This window comes from Halyomorpha halys, unplaced genomic scaffold, assembly GCF_000696795.3.
Source record: "Halyomorpha halys isolate HHAL.00 unplaced genomic scaffold, Hhal_1.1 Scaffold37.1, whole genome shotgun sequence".
Taxonomy (NCBI): Eukaryota; Metazoa; Arthropoda; class Insecta; order Hemiptera; family Pentatomidae; genus Halyomorpha; species Halyomorpha halys.
The window spans coordinates 682778-703111 of record NW_027106407.1 but is presented as its reverse complement, the minus strand read 5'-3'; the positions used below and the strand labels follow the sequence as shown (position 1 = coordinate 703111).

Here is a 20334-nt window from a genome sequence, read left to right as displayed (position 1 = left end):
AAAATATGTCTCAATTTGATTTGAGCCTTATTGTACATATAAACCGTTAAAAGAACGACCGCGAAAATGGCTAAGTTTCCGTGAGAACTTACACATAATATTTTTAAAATAAAAGTTTTCAAAGCAAAATACTCTAACGTTCCTAATAGAGGTCGAATTCAGCTTAGATTTTTGTATCTGGTAAGTCAGAATAGAAACCAATGCTAAAATATATTTCTCGTATTTTTGTTTAATATTAGACTTATTTTTTTTCAGTGAGAACAAGCAATAAGTCAAAAGTACTTAAACGCCACCTTATGCAAACCACCGTTATCTCAAAAGATAATTTTACGTTCATGGTAAATAGGTACTTAGCTTTTGAAATTCATCACATCAGATTTTTATTTTTTTTAGTAAAATTTCAATATATATTTGTTTTTCAATTAATAATTAATTTGAGAACAAAATTTTCCGCAGTTTTTTACAGATTACTTTTTTTATTTTCAACTGTTTCCTTGTTGCCTCATCGTCAGGATTTCCTTTATTTTAATTCGAAGTCTTACAATCCTTACAGTATCCTCATAGTCATTTCTAATTTTTATGGACATTATATATAAAAATTGAGTGTCATTTTATAGTAGTCATTTTCTAATAATTTTTTTAATATGGTCTTACGGAATACATCCAACTGCTTCACATCTACTCAATGATCTCGAACGTTGATGGAAATAAAAGAATAAATCTGTGAAAAGTACGGAGTACTTTGTACACACGTTACCTATAAATAGTAAATAGTACAAAAAATATAAATTTCTGAAAGAAATAAAATTATTATGTATATGTATATATAGTTGACCGTAAAAATTTAAATATAAGGTGATGGTCAAGGTTGCGGTAAAAAAAAACAAATAGTTATAAACTATTGTTCTTTTTTTGACCGCAACCCTGACCATCTTCTTATATTTAAAATTATTATGATATATATCCCTCCTCCTACAAAGTTCTTATTACGATGAAATACAAAGCCAAATTTCATCTCATTTTAATGATCATGGGTTTAAAAAAAAATTTAAGTACCAATAGACAAAATAGTGAGCCTATTTAGGAAATAAATTTCATCCTCATCGAACATTCAGTGTATATTTATTTATTTATTTTTTTTTAGTTATTCATGAATAAAATATGTAGGTATGTTAACATATTTTAAAGGAAACATTTGATGAAATTTTCCCAAAATTTACCTATTTACCGCGAGTGTAAAATTATCTCTTGAGATAACGGTGACTTGCATAAGGTGACGTTAAGTACTCTAGACTTGTTATTACAGTTTACTCTTGAAATGAAAAGTTATATGATGACAAATACAACTTTAACACAATTCAAATAAGTAAAAAATGCTGCTAATTAGTACGCAAAGATTTATTATTTCAATTAATTAAATTATTAATATTAAAAATAAGATTTATTATATGAATTTATCTTTTTGGATGAAGCTACAACTTTAGAAGAGTCAGTGCTTCTCGCAGTCTGAGCCGCCAGTCTTCTGTTTTGTTCTGCTGCTCTCCATAACTCAATTTTGTTTAATCGAAAATTTGATTATTGTTTTAATTGAAAGTATTCTTCCGTAAGCTAAGTTTTTGCATTCTAATTCTATTCAATCCTTCTCCTTATGAAGTAAGACCGACTTGTCAGAAATGTATTCCTTCAATGACCAACGTTCTACAGACTTTTCTTTGTTTTTTGTCCAAATTTAGAAGTTATCATTATCCCATATTTTGTCATTCCACAGTTTTCCTTAATTGAATATAAATAAAAATCTAGAAGTCGTTTCAGCTAGCAAATAACGCGTTTATGTTGGACTCGATTTCCGTCAATGACCCCATTTCGCCCTGGTTTCCCAAAACGAAAGATAACTAACACCATTTCAAGACTGTTATCATTCGAGTTTAATTAGTTATTATCGTAAGGTTCAAAGTTCGCATGCCTCACTACTGATAGTAACGTTTCAAGGGCAATTAATGTTTTCATTCATGAAGTAGCAATGGAAGCCTATTTGTTTCTGCCAGAAGAGCCAAAAAACCAGCTCATCTTTGTATTTCATTATTTAACATTTAACATTAGCTTTAGGAAGTAAATTGAAATGTAGTTCCAATTTTCATGTTAACTATTACTTCTACGTAGATAAACATCATAAACTACTTTTTAGCTCATTAAAATAGCTTTAATTTGAGTGCTAATAGACATCTGTACGTCAAATGATTTTTGAGATATAAATTTTTCAATATAAATTCACTAACTACTGATCTTTTAGTTCGTCCCATACAACATTTTTATGAAATGTTGCTTTTTAAAAAGCTATATCTCGAAAACTATTTAACGTAAATAACTTTATTAGGGCACATATTTTAGCAAATTTACTCTTCTTTAAATGACGTTCTCTTAGATTTTCTTGTGATGTTCCTACTTTTTAAGATATAGAACTCCGAATGAATAAATTTTTTTTTTTATCGCTTTGAAACAGCCGCCATTTTTTATTCGCCCATACTTATACTTGGCAGAATCATCAATTTTGACTATTAATTATACATAGTTTTCATTAAAATAATCAAAAAATGGGGTGAGATAACTGCCTTTTTTCTCCTCTTAGGCTCTTGTACTAATGTGTATGTTATGTGAGACCCTTAAACACATTATGCTCCTTTTGGTTTCATATTGTGTTGGGAGCTTTGCCCGCAATCTTCATCGTGCAGCGTTATTAATAGCATACCGAAGCTTATTATAATTTCCTAGTGTATAAAAAATACACCCTTCTTTTATCGTCTGAAGTTCAGAACAGTATAGATTGAATTGCACTTCTTCAGGGTTGTAGTGGTCGTGTTTCCGACTACAAACGGTTCTATAATCTTCTATCTCTATAATTCTTCTTTTACTCAATGTTCTGCATTTCAGAAGTAACTTTTCTTCTAGTTCTTTTATCTGTTTATATTGTTTTAAATTCCCCCTACTTGCTTTTATTACTTTATATTTACCTTCCATACTTTTTCCTTCATATTTATATTTTATATGTATTTAACATATATTCATACATTCACTTCCTACTTATTCATTACTTTATATTAATGAAACTGAACAGCTTCAGCTAGGACTCCTTTGCTACAAGCTCCCTGATCACCTGAAACTCAGGTCGAAATGTCGGCATGTATAAATATTTTTTTTTTATTTATGATATTTTTGCTGACCGCACCCCCCGATCATCTTCTACAATTATTCCTTTTATATTTATTCACTAATATATGTGTTAAATGGACACTGTGGCGGCCACCGATTGGAAACTTCTTAATTATACTCTTTATTCCTACTATTAAATTACTTATGCTCAATACATTTCATATCGGATAATACCTAATTATTTTGTAATTCTATTTTCCTACGTTGTTTGTTCAAAATTCAATTTAATGTTCAATTCAGTTCATTAAATTCTTTCATGTCCCCACATTTATTTTCACCTGTATCAATCCTTTTTTCTTATATTATTTTCTACAATGTTATTCAAAACGTTTCTCATTATCTTCCCACTATTATTATCGTTTTTATTACCGAGCATACTTTTAGATTTTAATATTAACTTACTGATATTATGCATATGGTGTATACAATTAAAGAATTTTATCATTCTCTGTTGAATAATTTAGTTTTACGTAATCTTTCTCCTCCTGCTTTGATAAGCGATATTTTATTCTCAAAGGCGCGTTGTTATCTGCCTACCTACTTGATAACTTTTCCTTTAAATTAAAACTCTTGAGCTGAACTCATTATTACAGTTATTTCGTAATTGTTAAAAAAAAAAATTACGAATTTTTGCACAATTTTTTATTATTTAATATTACTGTTATTAAAGAAGCTACAAAAAATTGTTTCGGAATCTTTACGCGGAGCCTAAAAACAAAAAAAATCTTGAATACCTAAACTGCTGTTTGTCGGCAAGTTTCGATTTTTGGTACATTTTGCTGTGAATACAGTACTCAACAATGAAGTTCAGAAAGTATGAAGTTGTTCAAAAATTTTTTTAGTAAAAAAAAATTATATAGATTGTCGCTAAATGTCATTAGACTTTTCATTATATGTGATTTTGATTATAATTGAATTTTATTTTTAATTAATTATTTTATTTCTTGTAATTATATTTTATATATTACGTTATACTATATGATAGTTAATTTGTATAACTACGTTTGGCTCTTTATAAAAATGAATACCAAATTAGTCCGTGATCCCGTGATAAAAAAAAATGTGACATTTCATACTAAAGTTTTCTCATATAAAATGATCATGACTGACCTAAAATAAAATTTGTAAGTCTGCCTTAATGGGTTAATGTCTATATATTTATATTTATTTAGTGTTGCTTTTATGAGAATTGAAAATAAAACTACAAAACTGTACCGGAAGAATATTTTTAGTTCAGTACTTGAAAGCCTACAGTTTCTTGACCCGTTGTGCTAGGAGACCTGACCAGGATTATTCTTAACCTATAGATTTTTCCTCCGATCCGTTGAAAGATAAGTTACCCACTTTATAGAGGTTGGGTATGCCACAGATTGGTTTCCCGACCACAGAGTTGATCCATGGCTAGTATAATAGATTAATTAATTATCTGCCATAGCCTAATCCGAGGAGTAGTCTATCTAGTCTCTTACCCACTGACTTTCCCATAAACTTTTTATTTTCGTGGTGTTAAAATTACGCAATTAACTAATGAACAAAATAATTCAACAATATTTTTTTCTTATACAATCTGGCCTTCTGTGTATTATAGGAACAAAAAACATAAAAGCAATAAGTTATTTTTTAGGCATGAATATCACAATAACAATTTAGTTAATTTTCAAAAAAAATGTAAATATATATTATTTTCTTCTAGCGTGAATATACGTCCAGAAAATTGGAAAAATAAATTAAATAAAGCATTTATTTCTTTAAAAAAACACAACTAATTCATACCTTATCTCATAAATAAAAAATTGTAGAACATTGTATGAGTTAACACCTACTTGGCATCATGGAGCAGTGCTTCAAAACTTTTGCCAATCATTTTTTCATTAACCTAGGATTTACCAAACCATTATGATAAATTATAATTACAAACCAGTAGAGTTGATAATACAAGAGTTTCAGGCCCATAAACATAAATAAAGAAATAATTGTAGTAAGATAGTCCGGGAGAGGTCAATTAAGGTATCAAAATAATGGTAGAAAACCATTTATTGTTAACCAACGTTTCGCCCCACTTTGCAGGGCTGTCAGTTTGAAACAAAGATGACAACTGATTCATTTTTGAATTGTCATATTTGTTTCAATCTGACAGAGTTATTATCTTTGTTTCAATCTGACAGCCCTGCAAAGTGGGTGCAAAATGGTTTTCTTCTATTATTTTGATATCTTTATTGACCGCCACCCGGACTTCTTCATACAATTTACTTCATATGATCAACTATCTTCTTCCAATTAAAAAAAATAATTCTTTTATTTTGACTACTGTTTATTTGATTTACCACTATTATATACTGTGGTTAAGTCAGGAAGGGCCGATATTCCTAAAGTGTTACCCCAATTCTCTCGACCACTATGATCTTTGTTATAATTTTGTAACCATTTGTTTTCTTTTTCAATTAGAAACATTACAACTTTAGATTAATCATATTGTTCATTAAGTTGTGAGATAAATTAGTAAGTTTACTGATTTATATAACACATATTGTTTTCTTTTCAGTCCCAGGGCTTAGTGGTCGGTATCCAGACAGCAAGATGCTTCCATCAATCAGCACCAGCTCTGGCTGTTGCTATGAGCAAGTTCGATAAAAGTTCTCCTCTTCCTTATGAAAAACTGAGAAAAAATCTTGGCATTATTAAGAAAAGGTATTTTTTGTTTTCTAATTAACTATTAATTAACAGTTATATTTATGTAACAAATGTAGCAACTGTTTACTTTACTTATCAATTTTTTTTTAGATTGAACCGACCTTTGACTTTATCAGAGAAAGTTCTGTACTCGCACTTAGATGATCCACAAGGTCAAGAAATCGTCAGAGGTATTAATTTTTTTTTTTTTTTTTTAGTTATTTCAATTTCTTCTTTTTTTAACTAGTTTAGAATTTATAATCCTGTTGTATGAGAAATGAAGAGCTGTGGATTATCAGAGAAAGAAGTGTCAGTCTCTCTTTCTCATGTAATATTCTGCTCTAAATAATATAAAGTAGATTCAGAATATCTATTTATTGATTAAAATATATAAAAGATTGAATTATATTTAAAAACTAAACTAAATCAGTCTTACAATCCACAAAGTGCTCTTTAATAAATATAATTTATTTACATACAAATGAAAACTAATATTATCATTTGCCTTATCATAACAACATGTTTTTATTATTTTATTCCATTAATATTATCTCACAATTGATTGCAATTACAGACTATTATGTAAAATTGATAGGTTGTTAATGACCTTGGAAAGAGACACATCAGCATTCCTTACTTTTTAGGGAATATTTGATTTGTGTTATCTCTTATTAGTGCGTGACATCTTTTTTTTTATTTTATGGTTTTCTGTTGATAATAATTTAACCTTGGTTATATCATTCATTGCAACCGACATAAATGGAGAAAAATGCGGCTTCTTTTTTATCTGAGATTATTAATTATTCTCAGAAAAAGAAAATATGCATTTTATGGTGATGGATTTGTTTTTTTAATAAAAATATTTTAAATGAAAGTAACTTAATATGAACATTGATTTACTTGTTACTCTCACCTTTTGACACCCTCAAATAAAAAACAAAGATCATAAAATAAAATATAGAAGAAAATTTATTAAGAATAACAGAAATTTTTACTTAAAAAGAAACCTAACCAGAAACTACAATAATAAAACTTAGTATTTACACTGTCTACAATAAACAAAAATATCTGTAAGTAAAATACAATAAATTCTTAATCTAAATTAAAGTGATGGACTCGTCAAGGAAATTTAGTATTTGCGATTGGACACATTTTTTTTTGAGAGATTAGAGAGGATGGAAGTTGGGTGTTAGTCTTTAGTGAATATAAGGACGAAGGTTTTGTTAATAGAATAGATCACGGCTTTTTTTCCACCAAGTACAAAAAACTGAATTTTGGAGGAAATAAAATTATGGATGAAAACGAGGACTGACAGGATTTCAGGGAGGCATAATTTTATCAATTTGATGATATTCCATCAAACCCAATGAATTCTTGCGAGATTTCATTATAGAAGAAATGAGGTCACTTGGGGGATATAGGAAAAATATAAATTACCACATTAAAATATTGGACCTAAGTAAAGGTGAGAAGAAGAGAGTGGTGAAATATGAGATAAAGCTGATAAAAAATATGACTATTTTTTAGTTTCTGAAATAGCTTGCTAATGGCTAATCAAATTTTTAAAATAAAAAAAAAATTATCTTAAAAATCACTGTATTTGAATTGTCGTTAAAAGTGTGTGTTTGTAGCTAATTTCTAATTTTGATACATCTCAATCCGAATTCCAAAATTTCTTAACTACTTATGTTTTTTACTGTTGTTATAAGGTTTTGGAATGTGAAATGTGTGTAAGATTTTGGTGTGTCAGTTGATCATTCACATTTTTAATTAGTTGCATTAGATATTCAGTGAGAAAAACCTAAGATAGCAACATTTGCAGATATGCTACTTTTCTTTTCTACATGTTTAGATTAGATTAGATTAGATTAGATTTTTATTCAGGGCGATCAACATCTAGGTTATTACACCCTTTTTACTTCATCTATCTTCTTGTCTTTGACATTTGATGGTTGAATGTACACTATTTCCTTTTTTACACTGGTCGGTATTGGTGGATTATATTTTAGTATAAAGTTGTGTTTCTTTCAGAAATTTTATTATTTTGTCTATGGATTCTTCTGAGTCTTTAAGGGCCAATTCTCTTGTTCGTAGAATTTTATTATTTTCGAAGGCTTGACGAAATGATGGGCATTCTTCAATTATATGCTTTATTGCTAATGGGGAATGACAGGTTTGGCATATAGGCTGGTCCTCTTTTGTGATTAAGTGAAGGTGAGTTAATTTGGAATGTCCTATTCTTACTCTTGCAACAACCACTTCTTCTCTTCTGTTTCCCCTTATGGCACTTGTCCACTTTTGTGTATTTTTTTTTACATTTCTCAATTTATTGGTGAATGGTACGGCAGCCCACATTGAATCCCAACTTTTTCGGATTCTGTTCCTTAAAAATGCCTTTCTGTCTTTCGGCTCGTAAATTTGGAGTGGTGGAACGTTCATTGTAGCAGCCTCTTTAGCCGCTTTATCCGCTGCCTCATTTCCAGCTATTCCTGAGTGCCCCGGAGTCCAGAGAAAGGAAACACTTTCTACATGTTTATCTTGCAGTTCTTTATTTAATGAGGCGTATTGTATATAATCTAATTCTTATTATCTCTTCTGGTGCTACACCATTCCTGTTTAATGATTATTACTCAACAAGGTTTGTTGTATAATATATTTAATTTGTATTCAAGTGATACCTGGAAGATAAATTTGCAGGTACTTCCTATTTGCGGTTGCGGCCTGACAGGGTTGCCATGCAAGATGCTACTGCTCAGATGGCTATGCTTCAATTTATTTCTTCAGGACTTCCAAAAGTAGCAGTCCCTTCTACAATTCACTGTGATCATTTAATTGAAGCACAAGTGGGAGGAGTCGAAGATTTGAAAAGAGCGAAAAATGTTAACGAAGAAGTTTATACTTTCTTGAGAAGTGCTGGATCTAAATATGGTGTCGGTTTCTGGCATCCTGGTTCAGGAATTATTCATCAGGTAGAGTTCATTGGAACAATTTTGGTTTTAAGTTACTAATTTTGTGTCATTTCATTCTTGTTTATTTATTAAATATTAATTATTTTGAATATATGAATGTATTTTATTAGTTATTTGAAGTAATTTCTTTTGGAAGTTCTATGATGTCATATTATTCTATTATTATGAATACAGAATGTTTTAAAAGATTTGCATAGTAAAAACTTTTTTTTTCAGATTATTCTTGAAAATTATGCATTCCCCGGTCTTCTGATGATTGGTACTGACTCACATACACCTAATGGTGGAGGCCTAGGAGGTCTCTGCATTGGTGTAGGTGGTGCTGATGCTGTTGATGTAATGGCTAGCATTCCATGGGAACTGAAATGCCCGAAAGTTATTGGTGTTAAGTTGACTGGTGCCTTAAAAGGCTGGAGCTCTCCGAAAGATGTCATCTTGAAGGTGGCTGGTATCCTGACTGTAAAGGGAGGAACTGGTGCTATTATTGAGTATTTTGGACCAGGTGTTGATAATATCTCTTGTACTGGTGAGTAAAATAGTATTTTTATGTTTTTTATTTGATTAGTTATCCAACATTATGTTTAGATTTATAAGGCAATAATCAGTTTCAAGTTAGTAATGTTAGAGGTTACCGTGAAGAACTAGATTTGTTTGGTATTTGGACCAAATCAGCTTCAGATGTCAGCTGACTAATGTCATTAATACTCAGTATTTTAAGATTAATCGAATGAAAACCCCAGAAGTGTTGGTTATACCAGGGTTTCCATCTTTACATATTCCACTAATTTTTTTTTACAATTCAATGGCTATATTTTCATAATGATCTGCTTTTAATTCAGGTATGGGTACGATTTGCAATATGGGTGCTGAAATTGGTGCCACTACATCCGTCTTCCCTTTCAACAAGAGAATGGCTGATTATCTAAATGCCACAAACAGAGGAGATATTGCCAAAGAAGCTGGAAACTTTAAGGATTTACTTACTCCAGATGATGGAGCTCCTTATGATCAAGTTAGTGACATTTCTGTCTAATATAACTTTTACAATATTTAGGTTTTTAATTTAAGATTTCAAACGAGTTCTTAAAATTATGTATCTTCTCATTTCCCATATCGGCTAAAGCATTTATTCTTTCAGGTGGTGGAAATTGATCTGTCAACCCTTGAAGCACATGTAAATGGTCCATTCACTCCAGATCTTGCTCATCCCATATCGAAGCTTGGAGAAAATGCGAAGAAAAATGGATGGCCGCTGGAGATTAAAGTTGGTGTGTAATTTATTTTTAAGTCTTGATATGATTTTTTAATAGTTAAAATTTCAAGTCAACTTGAACTAGTATCCTTGTAAAACTAAAATTTCTACTCAAAACCAAAACTAAAGTTGTGTGATAAGCAAGAATGAGCTGTATCATACTATAATTATTTACAGTGAAGTGTTAAGTATTTTTTAATAGAGAATTCTACAAATTATCAGTTACAAGAATAGTAGTATTGGTATTGGTTTGTATCAAATTTTGAAAATAGGCTCTAAAGGAAAGCTGTTGATAAGTAGACGTAGCGTCTATTCACATCTATAGGTTTGAAACGAATATATATTAAGAAAACATATTTCAGACCATGTAAATTATGCTGCCTTTTTATGCATTTACAGCTTTGTAACATTTCATTTAAATTCACAACAGGGCCGCTCATAGAATTTGTATTTGTCATCTATTATGTCACGTTAGGAGCCTATTGTGATGCAAAATTGTAAACATTTCTAATTTCAATAATTTAGAGATATAATTGTCTTTGTGTTAGTGTCATGCTGAAGTTGGCTGGTTGTGATTTTGGTGTTAAAATTAAAACAAGAATTAGTTCTGTATTATGGTTTTAATTATTATTTTTGTATGCTACTTCTCTACCATGAAACTATAAAACTAAATGCTACTGCGTTCATAAACACTAGTTAAGAACTAGTTCTCGAAATAAATATGGATAAAACAAATTGTATAGTTATCAGTAAAGAAGGGTGCAATTTCCGTGATATAGAAATAGAAGGAAATAATTTGAACAGGTAGGGAGGTTCAAGTATTTAGGTTCTACTGTAACTAGAAAAAACATAATTGATGAGAAAATAAAATCGAGGTCAAAGGTGGAAATACTTGTTATTTCCCAATTTTGAAACTGCTTAGCTCATGCCTTCTTTCCAGAAATTTAAAACGTTAGAATTTACAAAACTATTATCCTTCCCACTGTTCTTTATGGATGCGAGACGTGGCCTCTTACCCCATAAAATATTCAGACCGAAAAAGGATGAATTAACGGGAGAATTTAGAAGGTTACACAATGCTGAATTGAGGGAATCCACCTGGTAAATATAACGGAGGTAATAGCATTATGGCTAATAAGATGAGCATGTAAGGTTGTATGTCTTAACGAATGAATCCTTCAAAATGTTAATAAACCCTGAACCAATGGGTAAACATCTGAAGGGTAGACCGAAACATATATGGGAGGATTAAGACTGATTTAGTAGATTTGGGTTTGGAGGGGTGTGACTGGACAGATGTTTGTAGAGAACAATTGGTGATATTGGCATTGAACCTTCGGGTTTGCTAAGCTTATTATTATTTTTCTACAATATCGGATTTTATCACATTGCAGTATCAGCCTATGAATAGACTTTACTCAAAAAATTTTTCCTGATTAAATTTATGAAACTGTGAGGAAGTTAGTGGCTAGAGAAGCATTTTTTAATTGCATTAATTTATTTTGTTAATGTTCCCTTCAAATAATAACCCTTCATATTACACAACCTGGGTTCCGTTTAACGTAATAGTATTATTGTAGTTCATAAATGCAAGTATATAAACAACAAAGTACTGACACTAATACTTATTTCTTTCTTAATGGGAATGACTATTAGTGATATTATAAGAGTTGAAAAGTATAATACTTCAAGTTAGTGAAATTGTAGTTTGTAAAAACTACAAGACTGATTGTGTTAGTTTGCACTTCATTATGAAACAAGACCAAATATTTTAGTATGATTTTTGTGCAGTTGTTTCTATTAGCAATATTTCAGTCATGTTATAGTTGTAAATGTACTGATTTAATGATGATTAATTTTTTTAATGTATTGTCCTATGGAAGAAATCATCTTGGTTTATTACTTTATTCTCTCATTGACAGAAATTCTTAACTACCTGATTATAAATATTTTTTGTCTATCATATTTGATATCAGTTTTTGTTTCCAAAATAACTCGATGAACTTTTATTGAATTCCAGTTGTGGGTGGAAGAATAATTTTAGTATTAAATATAACTTTTCTTATTGAAAATTTACAAAAATTGGTTTTTGAATTACCCAATAACTGTACATCTTCTGGAACATAACAGCCACTCTTATGAAAGATAATTTCATTCAAAAATTGACATAATCTAAATATGACAAATATTAGCTAAGATATTGTGAATTGATCCATGTTTATTCTGGGCTAGTTCCCATGGAAACCTATTTTATCTCTATATCTGTATAATGAAACCTGACCCAAGTTAATTTGTCATACAATATATTCTAGTTTGATGGCCTTCATTTCTGCCCTCAAAGATTGTTTCTTTACAACTGAATCCATATCTCTCCATCCAAAACTAACATCCATATTTTTCTTATAGTTCCATTGTAAATGGTTATTTATTTGAGATAGCAGAGTGTTCACAGAAATAAGAGATTGAAAGGGATAAAATAATGTTATGAATTTAGAGCATTCTGAAATGATATCTGAAAAAATAATTTATTGATTACTATACTTTCTCTACTTAAGTAAGTGAAATGATTGTTTAGCTTGTAGAATTATTTTATTTCATATTTTTATTTTAATATGATTTTTATAATAAGAATTTTCTAATTATAATTCTTTAAAGGGTTGATTGGTTCCTGTACTAACTCATCTTATGAAGATATGGCTCGCTGCGCCTCTATTGCACGGGAAGCTTTGAAGCATGGTGTGAAATCGAAAATTCCCTTCAATGTAACACCTGGATCTGAGCAAGTTAGAGCAACTATAGAAAGAGATGGAATTGTAAGTATGATATATTTAATTTTATGTTGTTAACATAGTTTTTAATCATTTGTTATTGTGAATAGTAGCTCATATGACATTAACAAAGTTTTGATTTTATTCAGAGTTCGGCATATTCCTATGATAATACCATAGACTGTGGTTACTATGTTTACTGAAGTCATCTTAACCCCAGTTTACAGTACAATCTATGGAATACCTCATACACAAAAGAAAGAATTATTTTTGTCAGATGTACTGCTATAGTAAAGCAATGGTATTTTGTCATCCTTACCTAGCTCATTTTAGAATTCCTTACCCAACTTCATTCATAAAACCTCATCATTAACTTCATTTAAACATCAATTACTTTTCCACTTCCTCAATTATCAATATTCTGTATATACACAAGAGTAAAGTATGTGTATGTTTATTTCATTTATTTTATTTTCATTAATCTTATTGTCTATTTGTGCAAACAATATTTAGATATCAAATTATATTGTCTTTCATTTTACATTTTGTGTTTTTTTTTTAATGTTATTATTTGATTATTTTATTTCATGATAGGTTAAGTAAATTTTGCTTAAACTAAAACATGTTTATTATTCTAGGGGTCCCAAAATGAAATACACTTTTCATTTTATAGTTCTCAGTTATTGTTTATTTTTATATTGTAATATTTTCAGGCACAAACTCTTCGAGAATTTGGTGGTACTGTTTTAGCCAATGCCTGTGGGCCTTGCATTGGTCAATGGGATAGGAAAGATGTGAAAAAGGGTGAAAAAAATACTATTGTTAATTCATACAACCGTAATTTCACTGGTCGTAATGATGCTAATCCAGCCACTCACGCTTTTGTCACATCTCCTGAGCTTGTTACAGCTTTGGCTATTAAAGGAAGTCTTGATTTCGATCCAAGGACTGACAAAATTAAAGCAGCTGACGGTGAGAATTTTGTGTTGATTATAATTTTTAGTTATGTAATGTTTTATGTTATTCCTTTAAGTTTTCACTTTCCACTACATGAAATTTGAATTTTCAACTGAAATACTTTTTAAGGTCCACTGAGTCCAAGTAACTCATGGTCGCAAAATGGTCTGTGTGTATGTGAACAGTCTAGCCCAAAAATGAAGTCGTATGAAACTGAAATTACATATTTAAGTTACTATATGCCTGGGATGTTAACATCTTCAATAAAATTGACTTACCGGAAGTGCCACTTTATATAATTGATTTTTCTGTTTTCAATTTTCTCAAAAATGGGTCTGAGGATTTTGACTAAAATCAGCATATCCATGTTAAATCGAGTGATCTTTCATATCAGATAGGTTTTAGTATTTTTGAAATAGTCTAACAGACCTTAAATATATAATATTCAAAAATGTTACCTCTAAAGTACCTTCATTTTTATTTATTAGGAATAATTCACCCTCTCACATTATCAATTGTTAGAAACCATGGATTAATATAAAATGTAAAAGAATTTGAAAATAACTGTTTTCCTCTTTCGATGATGATTGTTATAATAGTCAGATCTTACTTCCACTTACCTACTTATAAAATCTATAGTAGGGGAAAGTATTGCTGTCCCGAATTACAAAGAGATTGCTGTTTCAAAATGTGCCAAAATTAATTTCATCTTAAACTAGAGTGATAAGTGGAAGTTATGTGATGCATACATTAATTGAATATTATGTTATTATAAAAAATAGTAAACTATTTTAAATGAATTGATAAAAGTTTTTATAATGTTTTCAGCAGGCTGGTACTAGACTCTAGTGCAATATAAATATTATAATAATGTTAATTATTTTGCAGGTAGTGATTTTAAGCTGAGTGATCCGTTTGGTGACGAGCTCCCAGTCAAGGGCTTTGATCCCGGTGTAGACACCTACCAATCTCCTCCTGCTGATGGGTCAAAGGTTAATGTATTGGTCGACCCCAAATCTCAGAGGTTACAGATCCTTCAACCCTTTGACAAATGGGATGGCAAGGATCTTGAGAACATGACAATCCTGATTAAGGTATGGGTATAGTTTAGTTTTTTATAATATTCCATCTCTTGTTAAAGGAAGAGATGAACATCTAAAGATGTCTTTTAAATTGTTTAGATTACTATTAAAATATTTAATTTCTTTTTTAACTTAGTGGTTTCTTTACTTTATTGGGTATTGTCTTCCAACTTGAAAATTTGCTAGAAGATGGCTGGATGATTAGCTTAAATATAGCAGGGATAATATAAACAGTAATAAATAGAGTTCTATTTATATTTTTGTTCATTGTTCAGCCTCATTTTAATCACTAAAAAAGTTACAGGCTCTTCTGACTATGTCTAATATAAATATAGTCAAATGACGACCTTTATTTGTCAACTATTTCATTTAATATTAATTTTTTTATTTGTAAATTTTGTTTTACTACTAACTTATCAACACATATTAATTAACCTAACTTATCTTGGGGTAGTTCAATGCATTAAAAAACTTTATTTTGATTTATAGGTCAAAGGCAAGTGCACGACTGATCACATTTCAGCCGCTGGACCTTGGCTTAAGTACAGGGGACATCTAGACAATATCTCTAACAATATGTTCCTCACGTGAGTATTTAATAATAATTAGCTAATATTTACATATATTATTATTATTATTATATATATTTATAATATTATATGAGCTTTATTAATAACAGAATAATTCCAGTAGCTCCATAGTTTTAAACTTTAATTTTTGTGTTGGAAGATTAATAGCTGACTGTACTTAATTCCTTGTAAGATTGTCTGGATAGTGGGAAAAAAAAAAGGCACCGAGAAAACTATTAATTATTAACCAAAGTGGTATGAAACTTAGGTTACTAATCAATAGTTTCCCTACTATGTTTGTACCTTTCTTCATCACTTACCCCCAGGGAGGGATGGTCCTATATCACTTTTAAAATATTAGCTTAAAACGTGAAGGGGAAACTTTAAGATTAGTTAAATATTAAAAAAACACCTGAAATTGAAAAACAATGCAAAGATTGTCAATTTTTTTTTAAATCTAATTTTTGTGTGTTTGTCTCTTAATAGTATTTATAAATATATATAGGAGAATAGTAATTTATAAATATTAAAATTTTAAAAAATATCAATAAATGTATATAGTTAAATATCACTGATTTCATAAAGTTCAACAGTGTTCATTGAATAAGTGAATTAATTAATCTTTAGACATAAATAGAGTAGTTAAAAAAAAAATGTTATTGAAGTTTTTTAAAGCTTTTCCCTATATAAAATAATCTCTTTTTGAATTTTATGGATTGAATGTATTTTAAATCATATCAAGATTAAAATCATATTTGTATAATTTAATAATTTTGACATGATGATTATTAATTTATATTGATTAATTTTTTTCTAAGACTGATTTCAATTATGATGTTTTATTTTTTCCGCTAGTGCTACCAATGCGGAGAATGGTGAATTGAACAAAGTGAAGAACAGGCAAAGTGGTGAATGGGGTCCCGTACCAGACACCGCCAGAGCTTACAAAGCTGCCGGAATCAAATGGGTTGCTGTAGGAGATGAGAACTACGGTGAGGGCAGTTCTAGGGAACATGCTGCCTTAGAGCCCAGGCATCTCGGTGGAAGGGCGATTATTGTCAAATCCTTTGCTAGAATCCACGAAACGAATCTTAAGAAACAGGGGCTCCTGCCACTTACATTTTCCAACCCAAGTGACTACGACAAAGTGCAACCTGATGACAAAGTGTCATTAGTGGGGCTTTCTAAGTTAGCTCCTGGAAAGGTAATATAGAAACTTCAAGCCAAAATATTTATATTTAAAATAAATTAGTTTTACTGCTAAAATAGATACCCAATGCCATGCATTTTAAATTTAGGGAGCAGGCTTCAATCTAGATCAGTGGTTCCTAAACTGGGTGCTCTAAACATATGCCAGAGGTGCCACATAGTGAATACCACTTTCTGAAAATATTACAAAAAAAAGGAAAAATTTTGTAACTTTTAATTTTAATTTTTTTAAAAAAATTAAAATTAAAAGAGCAAATTTACAGTGCATTCCAATATTTAATTTGCACATTTTTCTTCTTTTCCTACATATTTCAATGCTCTAAAAATGATTATATCACAATTTTTTTTGTGATTCTACAAGGTTGCCCCTAACCTTTTTTGGCCCAGCAAGGGTGCCGCAAAATGTTTTTTAGCCGAAGAAGGGTGTCATGGTGAAAAAAGGTTTAGGGCCACTAAGCTAGATGAAAAATATATCTTACTGGAAATTTACAAACTCAAGTTTCTTTTCAAAGAACAACTGTAGTTTAGGTAAAATATGCAGTTGCTATATTTCTATATTTTGTGAACTTGCTTCATACTATTTAGCTAGAAACATCTTTTGGTTTCTGTAATTGTTTATAAATTTAAACTTATTTAATGCATTCAGCAATATTTTTTCTTATTCTACACAAAAAAAAATTACTTAGTATTTAATAACCTTGGAATATATATCGAGTATAGGCAGAAAACAACAATAAAAATTAGTCATTGAAATGAACCTTGTTCAATATGTTAGGAAATAGAATTACCGAAAACAATTTGGTTAAAATCAGTGACCCAGTACCCATGGTCTCCTCATGTCAATGTTTTTCTTTAATGTATATTGCTGGTGTCTTTTGATTTGTTTGATTCATGAGAGTAGGTTGTCCTTTGAACTATTACGGGTTTAACCATTTAAATTTCCGAAGATATACATTTTGAGCTGGGATCTTATTCTGATGGTATCAAATGGATTTGTTTGGTAATACCATTATAATAAGTTTGAATTTAAAGCCAACATTTCATGTTTAACAACAGCTGATGATTTTATGATGGACAATCATATTTTGCATGTTCCTTAGGCGAAAGACTAAAATTATTTGTTTGTATATATGCTAATTGGTATAACAAAGTATTTGTTTGTATATATACCAATTTGTTTGTATACATGCCAAAATATGCTTAAGAGCTTTACTATGAACTTAAAATTAACTGAAACATTAATTGCAGTTCAGTTCTTATGTGCAATAGGGAACTGACCAATATATTTGTAAATTTATGTTTTATCAATAATTTGAGAAAAATTTTCATTTCAAAATATCCATGGCACTGCGTTCTTCTATATCACTGCTAGATATAGATGGGGTCTTGGGTTTTATTGTAAAATGAATTAACGATCGATATAGCTCACAAACCTTATTAAAAAAAAAATAATTGGTTGTTTTCCAATTGCATATAGTGGATCCAATTGATGTAACCAAGCCATAAAAATATTAATGTATATGTAAATGTTTAATTTAAACTAAATTGATATCAAACTTTCAATTGTATTCATTCAGTTAATGATCTGTTAATATAGTAGATATTCAAATCTAGGCATTAGTGAAGATTACATTATAAATGCCATTTTATTGAGAAACTAGCAAGCTTACATTTTTTTTTTTTTTTTTGTTTCCAGCAAGTAGAATGTGTATTAAAGCATTCGAATGGACAGACTGAAAAGATAATGCTGAATCATTCAATGAACGAACAGCAGATTGATTGGTTTAAAGCTGGTTCCGCCTTGAACCGCATGAAAGAAATGGCTGGAAATAAGTAATGGGTTATGACTATATATGGTAATTTAATTTATTTTTTAAACAAAATTTGAATTTTATCTGTATAGTTGTTACACAAAGTGCCTGTTAGTTTTAAAACTATCATTGATTTTTAAGACCTCCATGAGTATGATTACTTGTTTTTAATTTAAAATGGGCTCATTTGTCGTTCTGTCTATACAAAACAAATTTTGTAAAGCTATTCCACGATTTAGGTCTGTAGATAGCTCTGTTATCTAATAAGTTGTATAGTCATGTCAAGTATTTGTATAATTCCATAGTAATTTGTAAATAAGTCCAATAAAAATTAAATTATATTTTTTCATGAATATGTTATATCCTTATTGCCTTTTTTTTTCTTACATGTTTTTTAATGTATTAAACTTTTTCTTTTCTTAAGTTAAAACTTATCAGGTGTTGTTTCCTTTTAAAAAGCATAACTAAATCTGTGGTTTTAAATCCACTAAAGGTAGAAGTCTTAACTTAATTTTTTGCCACATTGATCGCTGCTTTAAACTGCCAATCTTTTTTCAAGTACTTTTTCAGCGATGCCTAAGGTTGGGTAAACAGTGTTCCATTTCGAATCCAGGAATCATCAGGAAACTATTTGTTGGTGTCCTGAAATTTGTATTTAATAGTTCTATCTTAATAGTCAATAATGGTGGAGATATTGTTGATCGTTGATATAATCTTGGAGAAGTTGGTTGGAGTTGTAGTCAAAAGAAAAAACACACAGAAAGTAAGAATTATTAAGGTTGGACAGCTCCGGTGGGCTGACCACATTGCAACGATGGCACCAGACTAGATACTTCGGAAGATCCTCGAAGAAAAAATTGATATGATCAGATTAGGTTGGATTGGATTGGAGGGATGGTATGTCATGTCCAATAGATACCATTAAACTTTAGACTAATTTTTTCACTCACAACTGCTGCCCACAACCAACTCTTCCATGATTAATTATGTATAGTTTACTATCGTCCACTATTGGATTTTGAAAACTAAGAAAAGCCTAACTCATTACTATAGAATATCTTTCTATCCATTATCACATTACATAATATTTTTGTTAGTTCCATACGTATTGTGAAGCACTTGATAAGTAAATTTTACTAGGTAACGAGTAATCAACTTCTTCATGGTAGGTACAAAGTTTACTGTTGACTGTAGATCCATCTGTTTCTTTACCACACCATACACCATGTAAAACAATACTTTTGATTTATCTTAATATTTTGGAAAATCTGACAAATTTAATAGTACATATTCTACTGTTGGGTAAAGTTTATTTAGAAAAAATAATAAATAATGAATAAAAGTTATATTTGGTTCATGTATAATGAGTAATCCATTCATTCGTTATTCTGTTATTTAATAATTACATTTATTTATAATTTATCAGTATTGAAATATACATTTGAATAAAAAAAATTACTAAAATAACATAAATTAATCATTTGAATAAAAAATAATTTATCACAAACTGTGAGGGCTCAAAAATAAACTTCCTAAAACTGCTGGCCAGTATTAAATAAATTAAAAAAAATATTACCAATAAATATTGTTTTATTTAAAGGATAAATTCGTAAATAAAGAAAATTCCAAATAAGCAGCATATAAAAGAACAAAAGGATAAATTTATTCATTTAACAAACAAAATAATATAAAAACATCTAGAATAAAAATGAAATAAAATATTTCCTACTGATACTATTTAAAAGAACATTTTAATGATATAAAAACATTAATCATTATTAAATAATAAAAAAAAAAGTTTATGTTATGGAGTACTACAATAATTCCAAAAGTCCCAATG

The 20334-nt window shown here is 29.6% G+C and overlaps 1 protein-coding gene across 1 annotated transcript in view; it reads left to right on the top strand.

Annotated features, from left to right (window-relative positions):
* LOC106687142 (probable aconitate hydratase, mitochondrial) overlaps positions 1-18847 on the top strand; it is a 38966-nt gene extending 20119 nt beyond the window's left edge. Inside the window, exons 2-13 of the mRNA XM_014430862.3 lie at positions 5750-5895; positions 5989-6068; positions 8575-8846; positions 9063-9372; positions 9686-9858; positions 9985-10114; positions 12754-12911; positions 13580-13838; positions 14712-14917; positions 15395-15492; positions 16330-16678; positions 18380-18847. Coding sequence (XP_014286348.1) covers positions 5750-5895; positions 5989-6068; positions 8575-8846; positions 9063-9372; positions 9686-9858; positions 9985-10114; positions 12754-12911; positions 13580-13838; positions 14712-14917; positions 15395-15492; positions 16330-16678; positions 18380-18520 — 2322 coding nt within the window. The 3' untranslated portion in view covers positions 18521-18847. The remainder of the gene's footprint in view (positions 1-5749; positions 5896-5988; positions 6069-8574; positions 8847-9062; positions 9373-9685; positions 9859-9984; positions 10115-12753; positions 12912-13579; positions 13839-14711; positions 14918-15394; positions 15493-16329; positions 16679-18379) is intronic.
* Positions 18848-20334: the final 1487 nt, after the last annotated feature.